We start from the raw sequence: 24769 nt of genomic DNA on the forward strand, positions 1-24769 counted from the left end.
CTCGGTTGTCTGTGACGTCAGCGGCAGGGATCTGCTTTCCTCGGCCATGAGGAGCTCAACGTGACACCCCCCGGGGGGGGGGGTACAAGCAAGTTTAATAGTATCAGCTCGGGCCTCGGTATTCAAATCAAAAAAAACAAAAAAAAAACGCTGCTACAGACAAGGTGTCAACCCGCAGCAGGTGCACGTGCCGCACGGAAAACGGGTACAGTGTGAAATTACACGGTGTCCTTTGGAAGCGCGAGACATATGGCAGGCTGCAGGAAAGTATGTGGGAAGTGTAAATAATTGACCCAATAAAACAGAGTTGGTAAGATGGCACCATACCTCATCCCTTTTAGAATGGTTTGCTATGATAGCTTTATAATGAATATAAGAATATAACCTACATATATTATTACAAATTATATTAATAAAAGTTGTTTTTAAGTTCTCGGGTTTTAGAGAACACAGAAAGTGACAATAATAATATTTATTATTGTTGTTGTTTATAGTTATTCCGTTTTTTTACGATGTGCTTTATTAGGGACTCTCCTGTCATTGTTTTAGAGTCATATCACCACATTGGTGTTAACAGGCATATTAAGCTAACAGCTAAAGCTAAAAAACATATCAGTTTCCGTTGATATCCGGCTAGTTAATATTGCTAATGTGTAATGTAAAAACTGCCGTTTAACAAACTCGGTTGAGTGTTTCACAATTTACGAGGGAACTGCTGCCGCGCTACTTTCTCTGTGTAAACACGGCGGGCTGAGCAAACAGGCTCAGAGCCGGAGCATGGTGGTACACGGGACTCGGCCCCGGTGGAGGACTACTACACAAATGGGTTGTACTCGAACGGTGTGTGTGTGTGTGCGTGTGCGTGTGTGCGAGCGAGTGTGAGTGAGTGTGAGCGCGAGCGCGCGCGGGGAGGGTGAGGAGTTGAAAGCGCCGTCCAACACGTGAGGCTCATGTGACGGAGTCGAGTCTGTCTCTAGCCGAGAGACGTGCCCGCAGTCACAGGGTTTATTGAACACGTAGTCAAAACCCACCCAGCTCTCACACATTCAGGCGGGCGTGGATCCTCCCTAGACATAGTGCCGAGTCCGGACCCGAGGTGACAACACTGCGTCGTGTCCATCTCCAGCTCACAGCGTGAAAACACTCCAGCTGGATATCAGGAGATACTTCTTTTTTCTTATTGCTTTTTATTTTGGGGTTGTTATTTTTGTGTGTGCGCGTGTGCGGTTTTTCACCCCCGTTTTAAAGTGCGACTGCGAAGATCCGTTTGGAGCGTTTTTGTAGTCATTTATTTGGGTTTTACAGTAAAGCGACATGGAGAGGATTACCAGTGCGCAACCACCTCCCTGTGTGCCAAAACACCCATCACTGGATATAGCTGACATGTCAAGGTAAAAGGAAAATGTTCTAGTCTCTTCTATCCTGTTCTACAATAGAAATTACTTTCTGTTATTCTGAACCGTGAGCAAATTAAAGACTAATTTTATTTTCTTTCCAAAGAATGGATTTTTATATGTGCAAACCCAGAAGGAACATGAAGCGGGATGACAGCAAGGTAAATAAAAATTAAAATGCATAATATTCCTGTAGTCAACAGTTTAAATTGGGAAGCCTGGATTACAACTGACAACATTTTAACCCTCTCCAGGAGACATACAAGTTGCCACATCGACTAATTGAAAAGAAAAGACGTGACAGAATCAACGAATGCATTGCCCAGCTGAAGGATTTGTTGCCAGAACATCTGAAGCTTACAGTGAGTATTATCTTCTCCATATGGCATGTCTGCTAACAGCCAAGCAATCTGAGTCGCCACATGCTTCTGCTGTTTTCTCCAGATTTTGGATTCAGTTTTGGGAACTCTAAATATATTTTGTATTTTTAGAGCAAAGTAGATATAAAGAATTATTGGATTTTTTTTTCAATACTCTGTTTTTAATTATATTGTCCAATTAGATATGATGCTTCGATTTTATTTTTTATTGAGAATTTCGTGTGACTACGTGGACTGCATGACTTCCCGGGTGTTTGAGGCTTGTCCTCTGTTCAGCTGCAGAATGTGTTACATAAGAAAGATCAACATGCTTATGGAAGGTCTTCCTGTTTTAGACTCTGGGTCATTTGGAGAAAGCCGTGGTGCTGGAGCTCACTCTCAAACATGTGAAAGCCCTGAGTGCCCTCCTGGAGCAACAACAGCAGAAAATTATTGCGCTACAGAAGGACCTGCAAATTAGTAAGTTTGATGCCACGAGCATTTTTATTCTTTTTTTTTTTTTTTTTTTTTACCTTAGGTATCAACAGACAGGGCTCTCCCCTATTTGCTGCAGTTATCAGAATCCATTGCAGGAAAAGTGTGCAGTAAAACTGTTTTTTTAACGTTGCGTTTTTAATCGACCAGGTGATCATGGAGCTGAGAGCGCAGAGAACAGCGAGGAGATGTTCCGCTCTGGCTTTCACTTGTGTGCGAAAGAGGTCCTCCATTATCTGGCCAGCCAAGAAAGCAGCAGAGATCTGACACCTTCCCATGTAATCAGCCACATCCAAAACGTAGCAGCTGAAGTCCTCCAGCATCGAAGCAGCCTATATCCAGATGAGTCCATCCCTCAGGCTTCAGAAAAACTGAAGAAACCCACTGGGCAGCCTGTGAGGACCTCTGAGGGCCCTGCCAAGAACTGTGTTCCGGTTATTCAAAGGACTTACACCCACGGGACAGGGGAGCAGAGTGGCAGTGACACAGACACTGACAGTGGGTATGGCGGAGAACATGATAAGCGTGACCCCAAAGCTCAGTGGTCAGAAAACCACTTAAAGGAGGGGCACCTCAAGCACACTGTGTCCGACCGTACGCCCGGAGCCATCAAGCAGGAGGACGATGAGCCTCAGGCCAAAAGGTTAAGGTCCGATTCCTCAGAGGATGAGATTCTGTCTGGCAACGCAGCAGGAGGCCCTGGCAGCTACATCGGTTTCTCTCCTAACCAGCCCCCGTTTTGCCTCCCCTTCTACCTCATCCCCCCCGCAGCTGCCGCAGCGGCGGCGTATCTGCCCATGCTGGAGAAATGCTGGTACCCTAGTGGCATGCCGGTCATGTACCCAGGCATGAGCAGCTCTGCAGTGAGCTTACACCCAGAGACCTTTCCCTCATCCCTGGTGATGTCCCCGAGGGCAGGGTCACCAGTGCCCCAACAGACCCACATGGACTCCATTGCTCTTCACAAAGCTTTAAAGCAGGTTCCCCCTTTGAACTTGGAAACCAAAGACTAATCAGATTCATTTCTATAGGAATCTTGCCCTCTGAATGTTGAATGGGGGTAAAATGGTTGACCCGCTGAAAATAGGGTAAACAAGCACCCCAGCAAAGAATCCCAAATGGTCACCACTGTCTATTGTCAGCTCCTCACACACTGAAACTGGACTCTTGGGGGCAACCCGAAGTGCCCAAGTGAAGGCTGGTGCATTACTCTGAAACACTGTGAGGATGGTCAGTTTAAAAACAATGAGTATGTAAAAGATCACCAGAGGCTTTTTTTTTTCACCTTCTCCAGGGTTAGTATTGAATGTCAGAGGAAACGCAGAATGTAAAAAATGTACAAAAAAGGCCCACCAAAAATAATATGGACGTATTTTTGCACACAGTCTGTAATGAATGTAAAGATTGAACATAAGCCCCTTGGAGATGCTGCTTGAATTATTATTATCTGCTGTAGATTTGTGAAAGGAGGATCTACGTTCAACGTTTGTCCTTCCTGTATCAGCGACAAACCATTGACTAGAATGTAAGCCCCCTCAAACCACCCTGCCCCCAGAAAAACAAATGGTAAAAGCTGACCAGTGACATCACAAAGACCTTGCATCTTGCAACCTTCAATTATCTTGGAGCTAAATGAACACAATGTTCACAATGTTCACAGAATTCAGGGCGTTGTCGCTGTCTGAGGTGTGTCACTAATGTCTTTTGAAGGTTGATGTGGCCATACGTGCTTTTACGATTTAATTTGTGACATATGAATATTTGTGCATCTAGATGGCGTTCCTGTGAAGTAATATCTTTTAATTATTTTTATTCATACTACTCGTACATCTCTATTTTTGATACGCGACCCGCTGAGTGTATTTGTATCGCTACCAGAGAAAGGTTGTTTTGCTGTATGCCAATAGAAGGTGTACAGTATATATTATCATATTCAACCAGATTTGTATCTCGCTTACAAATTCCTGGTCAAGTTAAGGCCTGATCTTAGCTCATGCTGTTGCCTTTACTCGTTTAACGCAGACACAACGACAGCAGGTGTTTAAATGTATTTGCTTTATAATGTTGTGTCTGTGGCAAAGAGAGTGAATGTAAAGAAGTTCAAACAAAAATAATAGTTTTGTATAGAAAGAGGTACTTGGAATTTTTATTTTGAAATGTAACACAAGGTTTTTTCTTGTACATATTTTGTATATAAAGTATTATTGATATATATAAATATATATTAAAATATTAATAAAGCTTTCCTCCCTGTGGAATTTGTGTTTCGCTGCCTGATTAAACATGTTGTAGCTAGCCAACCTGACAGCTCCTCATAACAGCACATGCTTGCATAACACTTACATAACCCATAAAGCAGCAGAGCCTCTGTAAATCAATAGTGTGTCTTAGATTACGGGCTATGAAGGGCTGTAATTCCAGCGGATATCTTAGGCATTATGTGTAGGGACCTTTGGCAAAAGCTCACCTGTATAAATCTGTTCCACTACAACAGTGGAACTTTGAGCACAGTTGGTATAATCTTGGATCCGGTTTTGTTTACTAAGTACCGTCATCAGTGTTATACACTGAAAGTAATTCTGCAACCCACAATATTAGTTTAGAAACTAGAGATAATAGCTTTAGTTTTCTCTACAAATGTAGGCATAAAATACATCCACTGAAATTTGCTTTTGTAGTTTAGTCATTTCTCTCCCATACAGTTTACGGGGCGTGCATACAGTATGGCAGACACCTTAACTTAACAAGACTGAAAGTGTGTTGGGTGGAAGCAAAAAAAAAAAAAAAAACACATCTGGCAACATGAGAACACCACAGTGGATAGAAATGGTATTTGAGGTTGTGGGGGCAAGTCTTTGATTTACTTTCATATTTAATGATATGGAAGACCAGTCTCCAACTATCTCTTGCTTGTTTGACTGCTGTTTCCTGAGTGGCAACACTGCTGTAGTTGTGTTAATAGTGAGAATAAAAAAAAAAACAAAAAAAACCAATGTCATGCACTGCTCACCGCCCACCTTCCCAAGATATGTGGAAACAGCAGTTTTTCTTTTCTTGTAATCACAAACAGTATTTTGTAGTTTTAGTATCTAGATCAGATGGTATCTTGAGATTTGTTTTTCACTGGCCTGCTGAGAAAATTCAGTTTAAAAATACAGCACTACCACCACCTTGTGGAACTGAACTGTATTAGCGACCAATTTCACAAACGTGAGATAAGTATCTAATAGAGTGTATAGAGTGCTATTTTGGTTTGACGAGGACAGAAAACTTGGTGCTTGAATCTAAATTTTTATATCAATGTTGGCTCAATTTACTTAATATAATGTGAATTTGAAAAAAGAGCCTAGTAGTTGCAAACCGAAGCAGAATTAACATACAATTCTGTTGCAGAGTTTCTTTGTTTTTTATTTTTTGAGATATTCACTCAGTTTACAGTTTTATCTGAATGTATCATCTGTTAACTGGTGGGATGTGACTTTGCAGTTGCTTATTGCATGAGGTGGCAAACCTAATGGTTCTTGCAGAAAACACTAATACCAGTGTAAAGAGGCTGAGAAAAACATTGTCATGGGATAAAGTCTGGCTTCCAGGAAGACTCAAACCACAGAAATGTGACAGCATCAAAAGGACGTCCTTGTTATTGGCATGAATGCTGATGAACGTCTAACTTTGAAAACCGCTGTTACAAAAGACATAAGGGCTGGGATGATTGTGGAACTTATATGTGTGGATATAGCTGAGAACATTTTTTTCACTGTGCATGTGGCAGCGAGCAGAACTGTCACGGTTGAGAGGTTGAGTTCACATAAGGCTAAACACTCACTGAGCGTGTATCAAAGAAAAGGATGGCATCAAGGAAGTTAAAAAAAAAATTGATTGTACAGACACATGGAGACCTATCTAGCATTCAGAAGAATCTGAATCAGCAGATGCGCCTATCAATGCAGTAGTACAATGAGCTATGTCATGTTTTACAGCTCTAATGTCATTAAATTAAAAAAGAAAAAACCCTTCACATGCTGATACAACTGTATGTTTGTAAATTTGTGTGGTAGATTTCTTTTCAACATTTTGTCTTTTATTTCATGGGTCTGCAAACCTCACTTATTAAAGTGTATTAAATAAAAAGTAAAAATCTGTTAGAAAACATTGCAGTGATTTGATATTAAAGCATACCATTGGCAATAATTTGATTTCCAGTCTTTATTTTTCAAAATAAGCCAGTTGAGAGGAAATTTTAAAAACCTGTTAAAAACAATCAGATAATGAAAAACTAAACAACTCTATATATTTGAGGAACGGCCCCACTGTACAGCTGTTAGACTAGGAAAGGCACAATATTTATTACTTCTTCAAATAATATTCACAGCCCATCTGTGCAGGAAAAGGTAGGACCTTGTCACCTATTGATACGTGATATCAAGTTCACACCAAACAAGAGTTCCTCTTTCAACTTAGATCCTCTGATTCCACTAAGTTCCTGTCCTATTGTAAGACAACTGTTTCTGTTCATCTTTGGTCTGACCAATATGCAACCCAATACTCTCAGATCATCTTAGAGATAAGTTCAAGTGAAGTGTGCAGCAAGGAAAATACAGTGTGCTGCTGCTACTACTACTACTATTTATTATTATTATAATTACCATTATTATTAGTATTAGTATTATTATAGTGGTAGTAGTAGTAGAGGCTGTAGACTAGTAGTTATTCAGTGGTAGTAAGAGGCATCTTACATATTTTAAAGCTACATTTACTAGTTACTTTTCACATTTACAGTCTACATATAAAACGTTATATAATGATGCAATGCTGAAGATAAATTGAAATTAAATTTAAAGCTAAATTCACCTTTTGTTACTTATAGCACTGTAGTTTTACTCTTAAAATATTTATATAATATTTATAGACTGATATGGCTAAATGATAAAATGATTAATACTTTACAATAATAATATAACATCTTTTTTTAACCTGTTAATTCCTCTTTTTTTAAAAAAAAAATCGTATTATGACTTGCGAAGATACGCCCATAACAGTATTTTGTTACCGGAAGCCACACTTTTACATCTTGAGCAGCCTTTACTCTGAAAATCCCGGAATCTCGCTTCCTGTTTGTTATGCGCGGGGTGTCAGGCAGAGGCTGTCTCGAACCGGACCGGTAAGGATGGTGAGGGCTGCGGTGCTGCTTCTCGGACTCGTCGTGTCGTGCAGGGCAGGACTCGCTCCACCCACAGTGAATATCAGCCTGGATGAAGACCCCGAAGTGCGATGGGCGCCGCTGCTCCAAGTCTTTGACGTAGAATACTTGAAGAAATCTGGAGCAGAGATCATTGAGTATGTTCACAGTGAAGTCAATTATAGATTCTGATTAATCATTAACTCTAGAAAGTGCTCAGTTACTATGTAATATTAGGTTACAGGTTTACTTTCAATTCATAAGTGAAGCAGGGAGCAGCTGGGGGGTTCGGTGGGGTGTTCCCAGTTCCCACCGCACTTGTGGCATTGAAGGTGGACAGAGACCAGAGCTGGCTATTCACTGTGCCCCGCCTCCAGCCGGTCCTGAGTCTCGAACCCGTCACTTTCGGGTTACAAGTCCGACTGCCTAATTGTGAATTAGCTTAGTTATGACTAGTCAGTAGCTAATACACAGGCTAACGTTAAGTTAGGGGGGCATAACCACATATAGCTAATGGATAATTCTATTATGAAGCCGACATAATGTTAGCTCCTGAGTGTTAGCACGGTATAGCAGCCTTCTGGGTTAAACAGATGTGTTATTGTGCACTTTTTTTTCTTTTTTTTTGTCAGTGCTACAGTTCCCAAATGGGTGCATCATGCAGTGGAACCTATCGTGATGGCTTTGGAAAAGTATATTCCTCCACCCTATGCAGGGGAGCTCCGTGGCATGGCCTCACACTTTGGAGGAAGCCTGTCAGATGTCATCATTCTCAACTTTGCCTATGAAATATCAGCGTATGTATGATCTACTCATAATATTAACACATGCACTATGTGGAGGCACATAATGTCTCACAAACCTGCAGGATTAAGGTCAAAACCCTCTCATGCATGCAAACAAACTTTATATATTCCCAGATTTTGCACTAGCATCATAGCTCAGGACAAAAATGGGCACGTGTACCATGGCAGGAATCTTGATTATCCACATCCTGTTCTGAGGAATCTGACTGTGAATGTAGTTTTTCTCAAGAACGGAGAGGTACAGTATGTATTCAGATCATTTAAAAACAATACACAGAAAAATAGATAAAAATACATAAAGCAAATCAGTCACGTTGTTAAAGTTCTTGCATGATGGTAGCTCATTGAGGATACAATATGATTGTTTTCTGGTGACACCATCCTTCAGGTGGCATACCGCGGAACTTCTTTTGCTGGCTATGTTGGCTTGTGGACAGGGCAGAGTCCTAATAAATTTACAGTCTCTGGTGACCAGAGAGGTAAGATAGACTTCTGATCAGCAGTAATGTTTGTAGTCAGATTCTCTTGTTTACAATATTTTTTGTTTGTGGTCATCAGGCAGTGAACACTGGTGGAACTGGTGGAAGAATGTGGTTTCTGCCTTCCTCTTTAAGAGATCCCCTGTCAGCTGGCTGGTAAGGAAGGTGAGTATTTTGGGGAAATAAAGATATGTGAACTTACCGTATAAGTGAATGAAGCTAATGATATGTAACCTATGCAGACACTGGAGGAGGCGCAGGACTTTAAGGATGCAGTGATGAGTCTCTCCAAAATCCCCATCATCACTGGAGTGTATTACGTTGTGGGTGGGGTGCGAGCAGGGGAAGGTGCCGTCATCACCAGAGACCGAACAGGCCCTGCTGATATCTGGCCACTGGATCCCGTGAATGGAGGGCAGGCAAAATAAAGGATCTGAACAGAATTTGGTAAGCGTGATTACAGAATTGAATCAAAACACTGGTGTGTTGCTGTTTCAGATGGTACAGAGTGGAGACAAACTTTGACCACTGGCTCCCCCCCCCCAGCCTGGGATCATCGAAGGTCAGTCATTTTACATGAATGCACCCACAGTGTTATTGTTCTGACTATTATTACACTGTTATGTGATCATTTCTTAGAGAAGCAGCCAACAAGGCACTAAATGCTACTGGCCAAGAGCACATAAACATGGATACACTTTTTCAGGCAAGTATAGACCAAAATATATACGTGATAACAGAATTTCTACACTGCACATTTAGAAAGTCAGAGACACTGTATGGATGTGTAACTTAGAGTGTTGACTTTCAGGTTTTATCGCTGTATCCAGTGTGTAACGGGTAAGAAAGAAGTTATCTGTTCATTATGTACAAATCTTTGGCTTAAGGAATCACATGACTGTTCATTTTGCTGAGATGTGTGCATACCAGTTTCAGTTCCTTTTGCCCCACCTCAGCAATAATGTCAGTAGGCCATTGTTTGGCTTCATACTTCAGCGCATGGAAAGTAACATATAGGACAGCAACAGCTAAGATTTAGCCAAGGTGTTAAAATTATGTTATAAATGCAGTTCTACAGACTTAATCAATATTTTAATAGAATATTTTATGCTTGTTAAAAATAAAGTTTTTATATTATATTTTATATAATCCATTGTCTTGGTAATCTCACAGAATCACTGTTTACACAACAATGATGAGTGCAGCAGCTCCTGCAAAGTACAATACAGCTGTCAGACCACAGGTAATAAAATTACATCCTAAATGTGTTTGTACTATTTGTTTGTACTACTTTTGTCACAGACACTTACTCACATATCTTTTCTAATCTTTTTCAAGGGCTGCCATACCACTGACTGGCATCCAGCAGTGAAAAATACAGGTTTCTGATGCAGTGTCCTCGACTGTCTGAACTAGATTTTATAATTAATGAAAACTGAGAGAATTTAACTGAGCACATTTTAGGATAAAAGTGATTTTCTGATTTTCTCTAACAAAATAAATCAATTTATGTATCTGTAATATATACTGTACTTCATGCTTAATAAAATTTATGGGTGCTTGTATCATTATGAGAACATCACTGGAGTATTGAAATGACACTACTCTGACCAATTTATACATCCCTTCATTTTTAAATATGAATGATCAAATCTACCATCCAAGAGTTTGACAAAAGCACACTGAGTATAGAGCAAGAAAATGTCACATGGACAAGAGGTAGTTTTTCTGTCAAATGCAAGTCATTTTAAAGTCATGTTAGGTATTATTTGAGTGCTCATGTTAGCAATAAGAGTAGATTTTACCCATTTTTTTATATCAAGTATGTGTGTGTGGGGGGGGGGGGGTTGGTCTGTTCTTACCTACTTTAGGTGATTTGTGCTGTGTTTTATATTTATAGTCTATAACATCATCAAAATATTTGCATTTTGAAATAAAAAAAAAACACTACACTCAAGTGCGAGGTATCAGCTTTAATTTGAGTAGGTTTACCTAAATATAAGAAAGCGTAATGTCCAAAGTACAAACCAGAAGCCACTTAGTGACAATGAAAAACTTCGTTTTACAGAATAAAACTATGAAAAAAACAGGCTCAGGTTGGACGGCCATCTGATTTGACTGATTGGAATGAGTGGATAGCAGAGCGAGAAAGTAACAGCAAAAAACAAACAAGACAGAAACACTGCAGACTGGTGATTTCAGTAAATGATCAGAAATACACAGCTCTGGGACCAGGGATATCTCCAGAGACAGACAGAGAGGTCACAAAGCCAATAACATACATTTGAGAAGTGTGAATAAATGTACTGTGCTGCATCGAACGAGGTCCCGAAACAGTTTAGTCTCTTAACAGCCATTTCTATTAAGGTGTAAAGAAGGGTTAATCTTCACAGTGGGACGGAGCTTCTCAATTGCTTTGTTTTTTCTTTAACATAAACCTAGTTGAACACAAAAGCAAGGTCTAGGGTTCCTGGGTGGACTACCAGTCACCCACATAGATGCCGAGGGTTAGTCTGCCTCAATTGCCATCTATGTCCTGACTAAACCTTGTCAGGCACCATGGGTGCTTGACAGCTGTTCTTCTTAAGGTGGATACCATAGTTGAAGGCTGGGATGTTTTACAGCTGTTCCTCATGATGTAGATACCACGGTTGAAGGCTGGTTTACTCCTCATAGTGGAAGGGAACCTTTGATTTGCTTTGTTATTTGCAAAAAATTAAACATACACCTAGTCTAGGGTTCCTGGGTGGACTACCAGTCACCCACATAGATGCCGAGGGTTATTCTGCCTCAATGGGCATCTATGTCCTGACTAATCCTTGTCAGGCACCATGGGTGCTTGACAGCTGTTCTTCTTAAGGTAGATACCATGGTTGAAGGCTGGGATGTTTTACAGCTGTTCCTCATGATGTAGATACCATGGTTGAAGGCTGGTTTAGTCCTCATAGTGGAAGGGAACCTTCGATTTGCTTTGTTATTTGATATAAATTAAACATAAACCTAGTCTAGGGTTCCTGGGTGGACTACCAGTCACCCACATAGATGCCGAGGGTTATTCTGCCTCAATGGGCATCTATGTCCTGACTAATCCTTGTCAGGCACCATGGGTGCTTGACAGCTGTTCTTCCTAAGGTGGATACCATGGTTGAAGGCTGGGATGTTTTACAGCTGTTCCTCATGATGTAGATAAAGTGGTTGAAGGCTGGTTTACTCCTCATAGTGCAAGCGAACCTTTGATTTGCTTTATTATTTGCAAAAAATTAAACATACACCTAATCTAGGGTTCCTGGGTGGACTACCAGTCACCCACATAGATGCCGAGGGTTATTCTGCCTCAATTGCCATCTATGTCCTGACTAATCCTTGTCAGGCACCATGGATGTTTGACAGCTGTTCTTCTTAAGGTGGATACCATGGTTGAAGGCTGGGATGTTTTACAGCTGTTCCTCATGATGTAGATACCATGGTTGAAGGCTGGTTTACTCCTCATAGTGGAAGGGAACCTTCGATTTGCTTTGTTATTTGCAATAAATTAAACATACACCTAGTCTAGGGTTCCTGGGTGGACTACCAGTCACCCACATAGATGCCGAGGGTTATTCTGCCTCAATGGCCATCTATGTCCTGACTAAACCTTGTCAGGCACCATGGGTGCTTGACAGCTGTTCTTCTTAAGGTAGATACTATGGTTGAAGGCTGGGATGTTTTACAGCTATTCCTCATGATGTAGGTACCATGGTTGAAGGCTGGTTTACTCCTCATAGTGGAAGGGAACCTTTGATTTGCGTTGTTATTTGCAATAAATTAAACATAAACCTAGTCTAGGGTTCCTGGGTGGACTACCAGTCACCCACATAGATGCCGAGGGTTATTCTGCCTCAATGGGCATCTATGTCCTGACTAATCCTTGTCAGGCACCATGGGTGTTTGACAGCTGTTCTTCTTAAGGTGGATACCATGGTTGAAGGCTGGGATGTTTTACAGCTGTTCCTCATGATGTAGATACCATGGTTGAAGGCTGGTTTAGTCCTCATAGTGGAAGGGAACCTTCGATTTGCTTTGTTATTTGCAAAAAATTAAACATACACCTATTCTAGGGTTCCTGGGTGGACTACCAGTCACCCACATAGATGCCGAGGGTTATTCTGCCTCAATGGGCATCTATGTCCTGACTAATCCTTGTCAGGCACCATGGGTGCTTGACAGCTGTTCTTCTTAAGGTAGATACCATGGTTGAAGGCTGGGATGTTTTACAGCTGTTCCTCATGATGTAGATACCATGGTTGAAGGCTGGTTTAGTCCTCATAGTGGAAGGGAACCTTCGATTTGCTTTGTTATTTGCAATAAATTAAACATACACCTAGTCTAGGGTTCCTGGGTGGACTACCAGTCACCCACATAGATGCCGAGGGTTATTCTGCCTCAATGGCCATCTATGTCCTGACTAAACCTTGTCAGGCACCATGGGTGCTTGACAGCTGTTCTTCTTAAGGTAGATACTATGGTTGAAGGCTGGGATGTTTTACAGCTGTTCCTCATGATGTAGATACCATGGTTGAAGGCTGGTTTACTCCTCATAGTGGAAGGGAACCTTCGATTTGCTTTGTTATTTGCAATAAATTAAACATAAACCTAGTCTAGGGTTCCTGGGTGGACTACCAGTCACCCACATAGATGTTGAGGGTTATTCTGCCTCAATGGGCATCTATGTCCTGACTAATCCTTGTCAGGCACCATGGGTGCTTGACAGCTGTTCTTCTTAAGGTAGATACCATGATTGAAGGCTGGGATGTTTTACAGCTGTTCCTCATGATGTAGATACCATGGTTGAAGGCTGGTTTACTCCTCATAGTGGAAGGGAACCTTTGATTTGCGTTGTTATTTGCAATAAATTAAACATAAACCTAGTCTAGGGTTCCTGGGTGGACTACCAGTCACCCACATAGATGCCGAGGGTTATTCTGCCTCAATGGCCATCTATGTCCTGACTAATCCTTGTCAGGCACCATGGGTGTTTGACAGCTGTTCTTCTTAAGGTGGATACCATGGTTGAAGGCTGGGATGTTTTACAGCTGTTCCTCATGATGTAGATACCATGGTTGAAGGCTGGTTTACTCCTCATAGTGGAAGGGAACCTTTGATTTGCTTTGTTATTTGCAAAAAATTAAACATACACCTATTCTAGGGTTCCTGGGTGGACTACCAGTCACCCACATAGATGCCGAGGGTTATTCTGCCTCAATGGGCATCTATGTCCTGACTAATCCTTGTCAGGCACCATGGGTGCTTGACAGCTGTTCTTCTTAAGGTAGATACCATGGTTGAAGGCTGGGATGTTTTACAGCTGTTCCTCATGATGTAGATACCATGGTTGAAGGCTGGTTTAGTCCTCATAGTGGAAGGGAACCTTCGATTTGCTTTGTTATTTGCAATAAATTAAACATAAACCTAGTCTAGGGTTCCTGGGTGGACTACCAGTCACCCACATAGATGCCGAGGGTTATTCTGCCTCAATGGCCATCTATGTCCTGACTAAACCTTGTCAGGCACCATGGGTGCTTGACAGCTGTTCTTCTTAAGGTAGATACCATGGTTGAAGGCTGGGATGTTTTACAGCTGTTCCTCATGATGTAGATACCATGGTTGAAGGCTGGTTTAGTCCTCATAGTGGAAGGGAACCTGCGATTTGCTTTGTTATTTGCAATAAATTAAACATAAACCTAGTCTAGGGTTCCTGGGTGGACTACCAGTCACCCACATAGATGCCGAGGGTTATTCTGCCTCAATGGCCATCTATGTCCTGACTAAACCTTGTCAGGCACCATGGGTGCTTGACAGCTGTTCTTCTTAAGGTAGATACTATGGTTGAAGGCTGGGATGTTTTACAGCTGTTCCTCATGATGTAGATACCATGGTTGAAGGCTGGTTTACTCCTCATAGTGGAAGGGAACCTTTGATTTGCTTTGTTATTTGCAATAAATTAAACATAAACCTAGTCTAGGGTTCCTGGGTGGACTACCAGTCACCCACATAGATGCCGAGGGTTATTCTGCCTCAATGGCCATCTATGTCCTGACTAAACCTTGTCAGCCACCATGGGTGCTTGACAGCTGTTCTTCTTAAGGTAGATACCATGGTTGAAGGCTGGGATGTTTTACAGCTGTTCCTCATGATGTAGATACCATGGTTGAAGGCTGGTTTAGTCCTCATAGTGGAAGGGAACCTTCGATTTGCTTTGTTATTTGCAATAAATTAAACATACACCTAGTCTAGGGTTCCTGGGTGGACTACCAGTCACCCACATAGATGCCGAGGGTTATTCTGCCTCAATGGGCATCTATGTCCTGACTAATCCTTGTCAGGCACCATGGGTGCTTGACAGCTGTTCTTCTTAAGGTAGATACCATGATTGAAGGCTGGGATGTTTTACAGCTGTTCCTCATGATGTAGATACCATGGTTGAAGGCTGGTTTACTCCTCATAGTGGAAGGGAACCTTTGATTTGCGTTGTTATTTGCAATAAATTAAACATAAACCTAGTCTAGGGTTCCTGGGTGGACTACCAGTCACCCACATAGATGCCGAGGGTTATTCTGCCTCAGTGGCCATCTATGTCCTGACTAAACCTTGTCAGGCACCATGGGTGCTTGACAGCTGTTCTTCTTAAGGTGGATACCATGGTTGAAGGCTGGGATGTTTTACAGCTGTTCCTCATGATGTAGATACCATGGTTGAAGGCTGGTTTAGTCCTCATAGTGGAAGGGAACCTTTGATTTGCTTTGTTATTTGCAAAAAATTAAACATACACCTATTCTAGGGTTCCTGGGTGGACTACCAGTCATCCACATAGATGCCGAGGGTTATTCTGCCTCAATGGCCATCTATGTCCTGACTAATCCTTGTCAGGCACCATGGGTGTTTGACAGCTGTTCTTCTTAAGGTGGATACCATGGTTGAAGGCTGGGATGTTTTACAGCTGTTCCTCATGATGTAGATACCATGGTTGAAGGCTGGTTTAGTCCTCATAGTGGAAGGGAACCTTTGATTTGCTTTGTTATTTGCAAAAAATTAAACATACACCTAGTCTAGGGTTCCTGGGTGGACTACCAGTCACCCACATAGATGCCGAGGGTTATTCTGCCTCAATGGGCATCTATGTCCTGACTAATCCTTGTCAGGCACCATGGGTGCTTGACAGCTGTTCTTCTTAAGGTAGATACCATGGTTGAAGGCTGGGATGTTTTACAGCTGTTCCTCATGATGTAGATACCATGGTTGAAGGCTGGTTTAGTCCTCATAGTGGAAGGGAACCTTTGATTTGCTTTGTTATTTGTAATAAATTAAACATAAACCTAGCCTAGGGTTCCTGGGTGGACTACCAGTCACCCACATAGATGCCGAGGGTTATTCTGCCTCAATGGCCATCTATGTCCTGACTAAACCTTGTCAGGCACCATGGGTGCTTGACAGCTGTTCTTCTTAAGGTAGATACTATGGTTGAAGGCTGGGATGTTTTACAGCTGTTCCTCATGATGTAGATACCATGGTTGAAGGCTGGTTTACTCCTCATAGTGGAAGGGAACCTTTGATTTTCTTTGTTATTTGCAATAAATTAAACATAAACCTAGTCTAGGGTTCCTGGGTGGACTACCAGTCACCCACATAGATGCCGAGGGTTATTCTGCCTCAATGGGCATCTATGTCCTGACTAATCCTTGTCAGGCACCATGGGTGCTTGACAGCTGTTCTTCTTAAGGTAGATACCATGATTGAAGGCTGGGATGTTTTACAGCTGTTCCTCATGATGTAGATACCATGGTTGAAGGCTGGTTTACTCCTCATAGTGGAAGGGAACCTTTGATTTGCGATGTTATTTGCATTAAATTAAACATAAACCTAGTCTAGGGTTCCTGGGTGGACTACCAGTCACCCACATAGATGCCGAGGGTTATTCTGCCTCAATGGCCATCTATGTCCTGACTAAACCTTGTCAGGCACCATGGGTGCTTGACAGCTGTTCTTCTTAAGGTAGATACTATGGTTGAAGGCTGGGATGTTTTACAGCTGTTCCTCATGATGTAGATACCATGGTTGAAGGCTGGTTTACTCCTCATAGTGGAAGGGAACCTTCGATTTGCTTTGTTATTTGCAATAAATTAAACATAAACCTAGTCTAGGGTTCCTTGGTGGACTACCAGTCACCCACATAGATGCCGAGGGTTATTCTGCCTCAATGGGCATCTATGTCCTGACTAATCCTTGTCAGGCACCATGGGTGTTTGACAGCTGTTTTTCTTAAGGTGGATACCATGGTTGAAGGCTGGGATGTTTTACAGCTGTTCCTCATGATGTAGATACCATGGTTGAAGGCTGGTTTAGTCCTCATAGTGGAAGGGAACCTTTGATTTGCTTTGTTATTTGCAAAAAATTAAACATACACCTAGTCTAGGGTTCCTGGGTGGACTACCAGTCACCCACATAGATGCCGAGGGTTATTCTGCCTCAATGGGCATCTATGTCCTGACTAATCCTTGTCAGGCACCATGGGTGCTTGACAGCTGTTCTTCTTAAGGTAGATACCATGGTTGAAGGCTGGGATGTTTTACAGCTGTTCCTCATGATGTAGATACCATGGTTGAAGGCTGGTTTAGTCCTCATAGTGGAAGGGAACCTTCGATTTGCTTTGTTATTTGCAATAAATTAAACATAAACCTAGTCTAGGGTTCCTGGGTGGACTACCAGTCACCCACATAGATGCCGAGGGTTATTCTGCCTCAATGGCCATCTATGTCCTGACTAATCCTTGTCAGGCACCATGGGTGCTTGACAGCTGTTCTTCCTAAGGTGGATACCATGGTTGAAGGCTGGGATGTTTTACAGCTGTTCCTCATGATGTAGATAAAGTGGTTGAAGGCTGGTTTACTCCTCATAGTGCAAGCGAACATTTGATTTGCTTTATTATTTGCAAAAAATTAAACATACATCTAGTCTAGGGTTCCTGGGTGGACTACCAGTCACCCACATAGATGCCGAGGGTTATTCTGCCTCAATTGCCATCTATGTCCTGACTAATCCTTGTCAGGCACCATGGGTGCTTGACAGCTGTTCTTCCTAAGGTGGATACCATGGTTGAAGGCTGGGATGTTTTACAGCTGTTCCTCATGATGTAGATACCACGGTTGAAGGCTGGTTTACTCCTCATAGTGGAACGGAACCTTTGATTTGCTTTGTTATTTGCAAAAAATTAAACATAAACCTAGTCTAGGGTTCCTGGGTGGACTACCAGTCACCCACATAGATGCCGAGGGTTATTCTGCCTCAATGGGCATCTATGTCCTGACTAATCCTTGTCAGGCACCATGGGTGCTTGACAGCTGTTCTTCCTAAGGTGGATACCATGGTTGAAGGCTGGGATGTTTTACAGCTGTTCCTCATGATGTAGATACCATGGTTGAAGGCTGGTTTACTCCTCATAGTGGAAGGGAACCTTCGATTTGCTTTGTTATTTGCAATAAATTAAACATAAACCTAGTCTAGGGTTCCTGGGTGGACCACCAGTCACCCACATAGATGCCGAGGGTTATTCTGCCTCAATTGCCATCTATGTCCTGACTAATCCTTGTCAGGCACCATGGATGTTTGACAGCTGTTCTTCTAAAGGTGGATTCCATGTTTGAAGGCTGGGATGTTTTACAGCTGTTCCTCATGATGTAGATGCCATGGTTGAAGGCTGGTTTAGTCTTCATAGTGGAAGGGAACCTTTGATTTGCTTTGTTATTTGCAATAAATTAAACATACACCTAGTCTAGGGTTCCTGGGTGGACTACCAGTCACCCACATAGATGCCGAGGGTTATTCTGCCTCAAAGGGCATCTATGTCCTGACTAATCCTTGTCAGGCACCATGGGTGCTTGACAGCTGTTCTTCTTAAGGTAGATACCATGGTTGAAGGCTGGGATGTTTTACAGCTGTTCCTCATGATGTAGATACCATGGTTGAAGGCTGGTTTAGTCCTCATAGTGGAAGGGAACATTCGATTTGCTTTGTTATTTGCAATAAATTAAACATAAACCTATCTAGGGTTCCTGGGTGGACTACCAGTCACCCACATAGATGCCGAGGGTTATTCTGCCTCAATTGCCATCTATGTCCTGACTAATCCTTGTCAGGCACCATGGATGTTTGACAGCTGTTCTTCCTAAGGTGGATACCATGGTTGAAGGCTGGGATGTTTTACAGCTGTTCCTCATGATGTAGATAAAGTGGTTGAAGGCTGATTTATTCCTCATAGTGGAAGGGAACGTTTGATTTGCTTTGTTATTTGCAAAATATTAAACATACACCTAGTCTAGGGTTCCTGGGTGGACTACCAGTCACCCACATAGATGCCAAGGGTTATTCTGCCTCAATGGGCATCTATGTCCTGACTAATCCTTGTCAGGCACCATGGATGTTTGACAGCTGTTCTTCTTAAGGTGGATTCCATGGTTGAAGGCTGGGATGTTTTACAGCTGTTCCTCATGATGTAGATACCATGGTTGAAGGCTGGTTTAGTCCTCATAGTGGAAGGGAACCTTTGATTTGCTTTATTATTTGCAAAATATTAAACATACACCTAGTCTAGGGTTCCTGGGTGGACTACCAGTCACCCACATAGATGCCGAGGGTTATTTTGCCTCAATGGGCATCTATGTCCTGACTAATCCTTGTCAGGCACCATGGGTGCTTGACAGCTGTTCTTCTTAAGGTAGATACCATGGTTGAAGGCTGGGATGTTTTACAGCTGTTCCTCATGATGTAGATACCATGGTTGAAGGCTGGTTTACTCCTCATAGTGGAAGGGAACCTTCGATTTGCTTTGTTATTTGCAATAAATTAAACATAAACCTAGTCTAGGGTTCCTGGGTGGACTACCAGTCACCCACATAGATGCCGAGGGTTATTCTGCCTCAATTGCCATCTATGTCCTGACTAATCCTTGTCAGGCACCATGGATGTTTGACAGCTGTTCTTCTTAAGGTGGATTCCATGGTTGAAGGCTGGGATGTTTTACAGCTGTTCCTCATGATGTAGATGCCATGGTTGAAGGCTGGTTTAGTCTTCATAGTGGAAGGGAACCTTTGATTTGCTTTGTTATTTGCAATAAATTAAACATACACCTAGTCTAGGGTTCCTGGGTGGACTACCAGTCACCCACATAGATGCCGAGGGTTATTCTGCCTCAATGGGCATCTATGTCCTGACTAATCCTTGTCAGGCACCATGGGTGCTTGACAGTTGTTCTTCTTAAGGTAGATACCATGGTTGAAGGCTGGGATGTTTTACAGCTGTTCCTCATGATGTAGATACCATGGTTGAAGGCTGGTTTAGTCCTCATAGTGGAAGGGAACCTTCGATTTGCTTTGTTATTTGCAAAAAATTAAACATACATCTAGTCTAGGGTTCCTGGGTGGACTACCAGTCACCCACATAGATGCCGAGGGTTATTCTGCCTCAATTGCCATCTATGTCCTGACTAATCCTTGTCAGGCACCATGGATGTTTGACAGCTGTTCTTCCTAAGGTGGATACCATGGTTGAAGGCTGGGATGTTTTACAGCTGTTCCTCATGATGTAGATACCATGGTTGAAGGCTGGTTTAGTCCTCATAGTGGAAGGGAACCTTTGATTTGCTTTATTATTTGCAAAATATTAAACATACACCTAGTCTAGGGTTCCTGGGTGGACTACCAGTCACCCACATAGATGCCGAGGGTTATTTTGCCTCAATGGGCACTCCCTCTGGCTGCGCCTAGAAATTCTGTCCATAAAAGTAATGAACAGAACCGGTGACAAAGGGCAGCCCTGCCGGAGTCCAACGTGTACTGGGAACAGGTCTGACTTACTGCCGGCAATGCGAACCAAGCTCCTGCTCCATTTGTACAGAGACCGGATAGCCCCCAGCAAAGAGCCCCGGACCCCATACTCCTGGAGCACCTCCCACAGGATGTCACGAGGGACCCGGTCGAATGCCTTCTCCAAGTCCACAAAACACATGTGGACTGGTTGGGCAAACTCCCATGAACCCTCGAGCACCCTCGAGAGTGTGTAGAGCTGGTCCAGTGTTCCACGCCCAGGACGGAAACCGCATTGTTCCTCCTGAATCCGAGGTTCGACCACCGGCCGGATCCTCCTCTCCAGCACCCTGGCATAGACCTTCCCCGGGAGGCTGAGGAGTGTGATCCCTCTGTAGTTGGAACACACCCTCCGGTCCCCCTTCTTAAAAAGAGGAACCACCACCCCGGTCTGCCAATCCAGGGGTACTGTCCCCGAACGCCACGCGATGTTGCACAGGCGTGTCAGCCATGACAGCCCAACAACATCCAGAGACTTGAGGTACTCGGGACGGATCTCATCCACCCCCGGTGCTTTGCCACCGAGGAGCTGCCGAACTACCTCAGTGACTTCGGCTTGGGTGATGGATGGATCAGCCTCCGAATCCCCAGCCCCTGCTTCCCTTATGGAAGACGTGTTGACAGGATTGAGGAGATCCTCGAAGTATTCCTTCCACCGTCCGACAATATCTCCAGTCGAGGTCAGCAGCTCACCACTTCCACTGTAAACAGCGTTGGTAGAGCACTGCTTCCCCCTCCTGAGGCGCCGGACGGTTTGCCAGAATTTCTTCGGGGCCGACAGGTAGTCCTTCTCCATGGCCTCACCGAACTCCTCCCATACCCGAGTTTTTGCCTCCATCACCGCCTGGGCTGCAGCACGCTTGGCCCTGCGGTACCTGTCAGCTGCTTCGGAAGTCCCACAAGCCAACCAAGCTCGGTAGGACTCCTTCTTCAGCTTGACGGCATCCCTTACCTCCGGTGTCCACCACCGGGTTCGGGGATTGCCGCCACGACAGGCACCCGAAACCTTACGGCCACAGCTCCTAGCCGCCGCGTTGACAATGGAGGTGGAAAACATGGTCCATTCGGACTCAATGTCCCCAGCCTCCCCCGGGATCTGGTAGAAGCTCTCTCAGAGGTGTGAGTTAAAGACCCCTCTGACAGTGGGTTCGGCCAAACATTCCCAACAGACCCTCACAGTACGTTTGGGCCTGCCAAGTCTGTCCCGCTTCCTCCTCCGTCAGCGAATCCAACTCACCACCAGGTGGTGATCAGTTGACAGCTCTGCCCCTCTTTTCACCCGAGTGTCCAAGACATACTGCCGAATGTCAGATGACACGACTACAAAGTCGATCACTGACCTCCGGCCTAGGGTGTCCTGGTGCCATGTGCACTGATGGACACCCTTATGCTTGAACATGGTGTTCGTTATGGACAAACTGTGACTAGCACAGAAGTCCAACAACAGAACACCACTCGGGTTCGTATCGGGGAGGCCGTTCCTCCCGATCACGCCCCTCCAGGTTTCACTGTCGCTGGGCAGCGACAGCTGTTCTTCCTAAGGTGGATACCATGGTTGAAGGCTGGGATGTTTTACAGCTGTTCCTCATGATGTAGATACCATGGTTGAAGGCTGGTTTAGTCCTCATAGTGGAAGGGAACCTTTGATTTGCTTTATTATTTGCAAAAAATTAAACATAAACCTAGTCTAGGGTTCCTGGGTGGACTACCAGTTACCCACATAGATGCTGAGGGTTATTCTGCCTCAATGGCCATCTATGTCCTGACTACTCCTTGTCAGGCACCATGGGTGCTTGACAGCTGTTCTTCCTAAGGTGGATTCCATGGTTGAAAGCTGGGATGTTTTACAGCTGTTCCTCATGATGTAGATAAAGTGGTTGAAGGCTGATTTACTCCTCATAGTGGAAGGGAACCTTTGATTTGCTTTATTATTTGCAAAATATTAAACATACACCTAGTCTAGGGTTCCTGGGTGGACTACCAGTCACCCACATAGATGCCGAGGGTTATTCTGCCTCAATGGGCATCTATGTCCTGACTAATCCTTGTCAGGCACCATGGATGTTTGACAGCTGTTCTTCTTAAGGTGGATTCCATGGTTGAAGGCTGGGATGTTTTACAGCTGTTCCTCATGATGTAGATGCCATGGTTGAAGGCTGGTTTAGTCTTCATAGTGGAAGGGAACCTTTGATTTGCTTTGTTATTTGCAATAAATTAAACATACACCTAGTCTAGGGTTCCTGGGTGGACTACCAGTCACCCACATAGATGCCGAGGGTTATTCTGCCTCAATTGCCATCTATGTCCTGACTAATCCTTGTCAGGCACCATGGGTGCTTGACAGCTGTTCCTCTTAAGGTGGATACCATGGTTGAAGGCTGGGATGTTTTACAGCTGTTTCTCATGATGTAGATACCATGGTTGAAGGCTGGTTTAGTCCTCATAGTGGAAGGGAACCTTTGATTTGCTTTTTTATTTGCAATAAATTAAACATACACCTAGTCTAGGGTTCCTGGGTAGACTACCAGTCACCCACATAGATGCCGAGGGTTATTCTGCCTCAATGGGCATCTATGTCCTGACTAATCCTTGTCAGGCACCATGGATGTTTGACAGCTGTTCTTCCTAAGGTGGATACCATGGTTGAATGCTGGTTTAGTCCTTGTAGTGGATGCAATAAATTAAACATACACCTAGTCTAGGTAGTACACCTGGGTGTGATAACGATTAATGATGATTAATGATTAATGATAACGATTCATAATAATTAAATAATTACCAAATATGCACTTAAAACCTTAGACATGAGTAGGCTACATGTGGTTTATATTTAATGGTATTAAAAGAAACACACAGTTTCAATTAAAACACATACCATGAAATTGTCTGGTTTTCTCTCGTTCCCTCCTGTCTGTTTATACAGCAGATTTTCTTCTCTTCCTTGTAAATAATCCTGCAGAAATGTTTGAATCAGTGTTTTTTACTGTAAGAAAAGCACGGCCTGCCCATTCCAACTGTTCCTTCATCTTCTGCTCTTAGATTGCTCTCAAAGTGTGTGATGTCACCAACCTGTGACATCAGATTATAGAATGCACCAACCCTAAAAATTTTGCATTTGGCACCACTTTAGAACCTTGATAGCATTTTTTAAAATTTTAGAGACAAAACTCTTGTATTTGAGATGACTGTCATTTCCCGTGTTATGGCTGACTGACAATGTGATCCACTTGCATCACACCTGTCCAGAAGCCAGAAGCCCAGGATGCCAACCCTATTGACTACTTTAGGCACGAGAACACGTGTGATTATATATCATGCCATTTAAAAAACATGCAGTATGATCTGAAAACACATTTCATGAAATGAACTGCTGAAGCTGAACACCTTGCATGTGATTTTGACTTTTCTCTTCCTCCTGTCTGTTGAAGCAGATGCTCCTGTCTTCCTCTAGTCTAAATAATCCTGCAGAAATGTTTAAATCAGTGTTTCTTCCTAAAAGATTATCTTTAGATTCAGTAACTATATGATTTCATCAACCTGTGACATAAGAATTTAGGATATTGAGGTATTAACCAAAAGGCCCTGAGAAATTCTGACAGACACACATTTTCAGGTGTGAGGAGAGAATAAGGTGGCTGTCACCTTTGTAAATCTACCACCTACTACTAATGCTTAGTACTATTACTGTTACAGATAATAATAATAATGATTTTATTTATAATTATTATATGTAATTGTACACAATGTAATGAGAATAACAGTAATAATAATATGGGCATATCTGTGTACATCATAAATGATGCTTTGCTTTCTTAAATGACTTTCTACTTTTTTACACAGTCTTCAGAATACACTAAGAAAAATAATAAAATTAAATTAAAAATACTTCAACGGTAAAGTGATCCACAGGGAGAGCATTATCAAGACTTGGGCCTGCTAGATATTTCAACATGTGACAAGTAAGTCTTCATTGTCTGAAATGTGCGGTGCTTATTAAACACTAAAAACACTAAAGACAAGCAGGGTAACTGAAACTTATTTTAACCTGAGAATCTGATGGTCACTGGGTAAAACTGAGACAGAAGGGAAGAATCTATAATCGATAACACGTCGCCTCTACAAGATGGTGCGAATCCGTTTTTGCAAATTGAAATGTGGGATTT

The 24769-nt window shown here is 42.9% G+C and overlaps 2 protein-coding genes across 2 annotated transcripts; both read left to right on the top strand.

The window, feature by feature from the left end:
* The first annotated feature begins 942 nt into the window (after positions 1-942).
* bhlhe40 (basic helix-loop-helix family, member e40) lies at positions 943-4494 on the top strand. The gene is made up of 5 exons (XM_026307813.2): positions 943-1391; positions 1501-1555; positions 1649-1756; positions 2110-2233; positions 2399-4494. The coding sequence occupies exons 1-5, from the start codon at positions 1315-1317 to the stop codon at positions 3259-3261; spliced, it is 1227 nt and encodes a 408-aa protein (XP_026163598.1). The 5' UTR covers positions 943-1314; the 3' UTR covers positions 3262-4494.
* A 2852-nt stretch (positions 4495-7346) lies between these two features.
* Positions 7347-10283, top strand: LOC113130505 (N-acylethanolamine-hydrolyzing acid amidase-like). Its single transcript, XM_026307214.2, is given in 12 exon segments — positions 7347-7585; positions 8060-8224; positions 8348-8471; positions 8622-8712; positions 8792-8877; positions 8955-9127; positions 9211-9247; positions 9249-9274; positions 9352-9418; positions 9524-9552; positions 9886-9955; positions 10051-10283. Coding segments are annotated over 12 exon segments (1089 nt in total). The 5' UTR covers positions 7347-7415; the 3' UTR covers positions 10102-10283.
* Positions 10284-24769: the final 14486 nt, after the last annotated feature.

Source organism: Mastacembelus armatus, chromosome 5, assembly GCF_900324485.2.
Source record: "Mastacembelus armatus chromosome 5, fMasArm1.2, whole genome shotgun sequence".
Classification (NCBI taxonomy): Eukaryota; Metazoa; Chordata; class Actinopteri; order Synbranchiformes; family Mastacembelidae; genus Mastacembelus; species Mastacembelus armatus.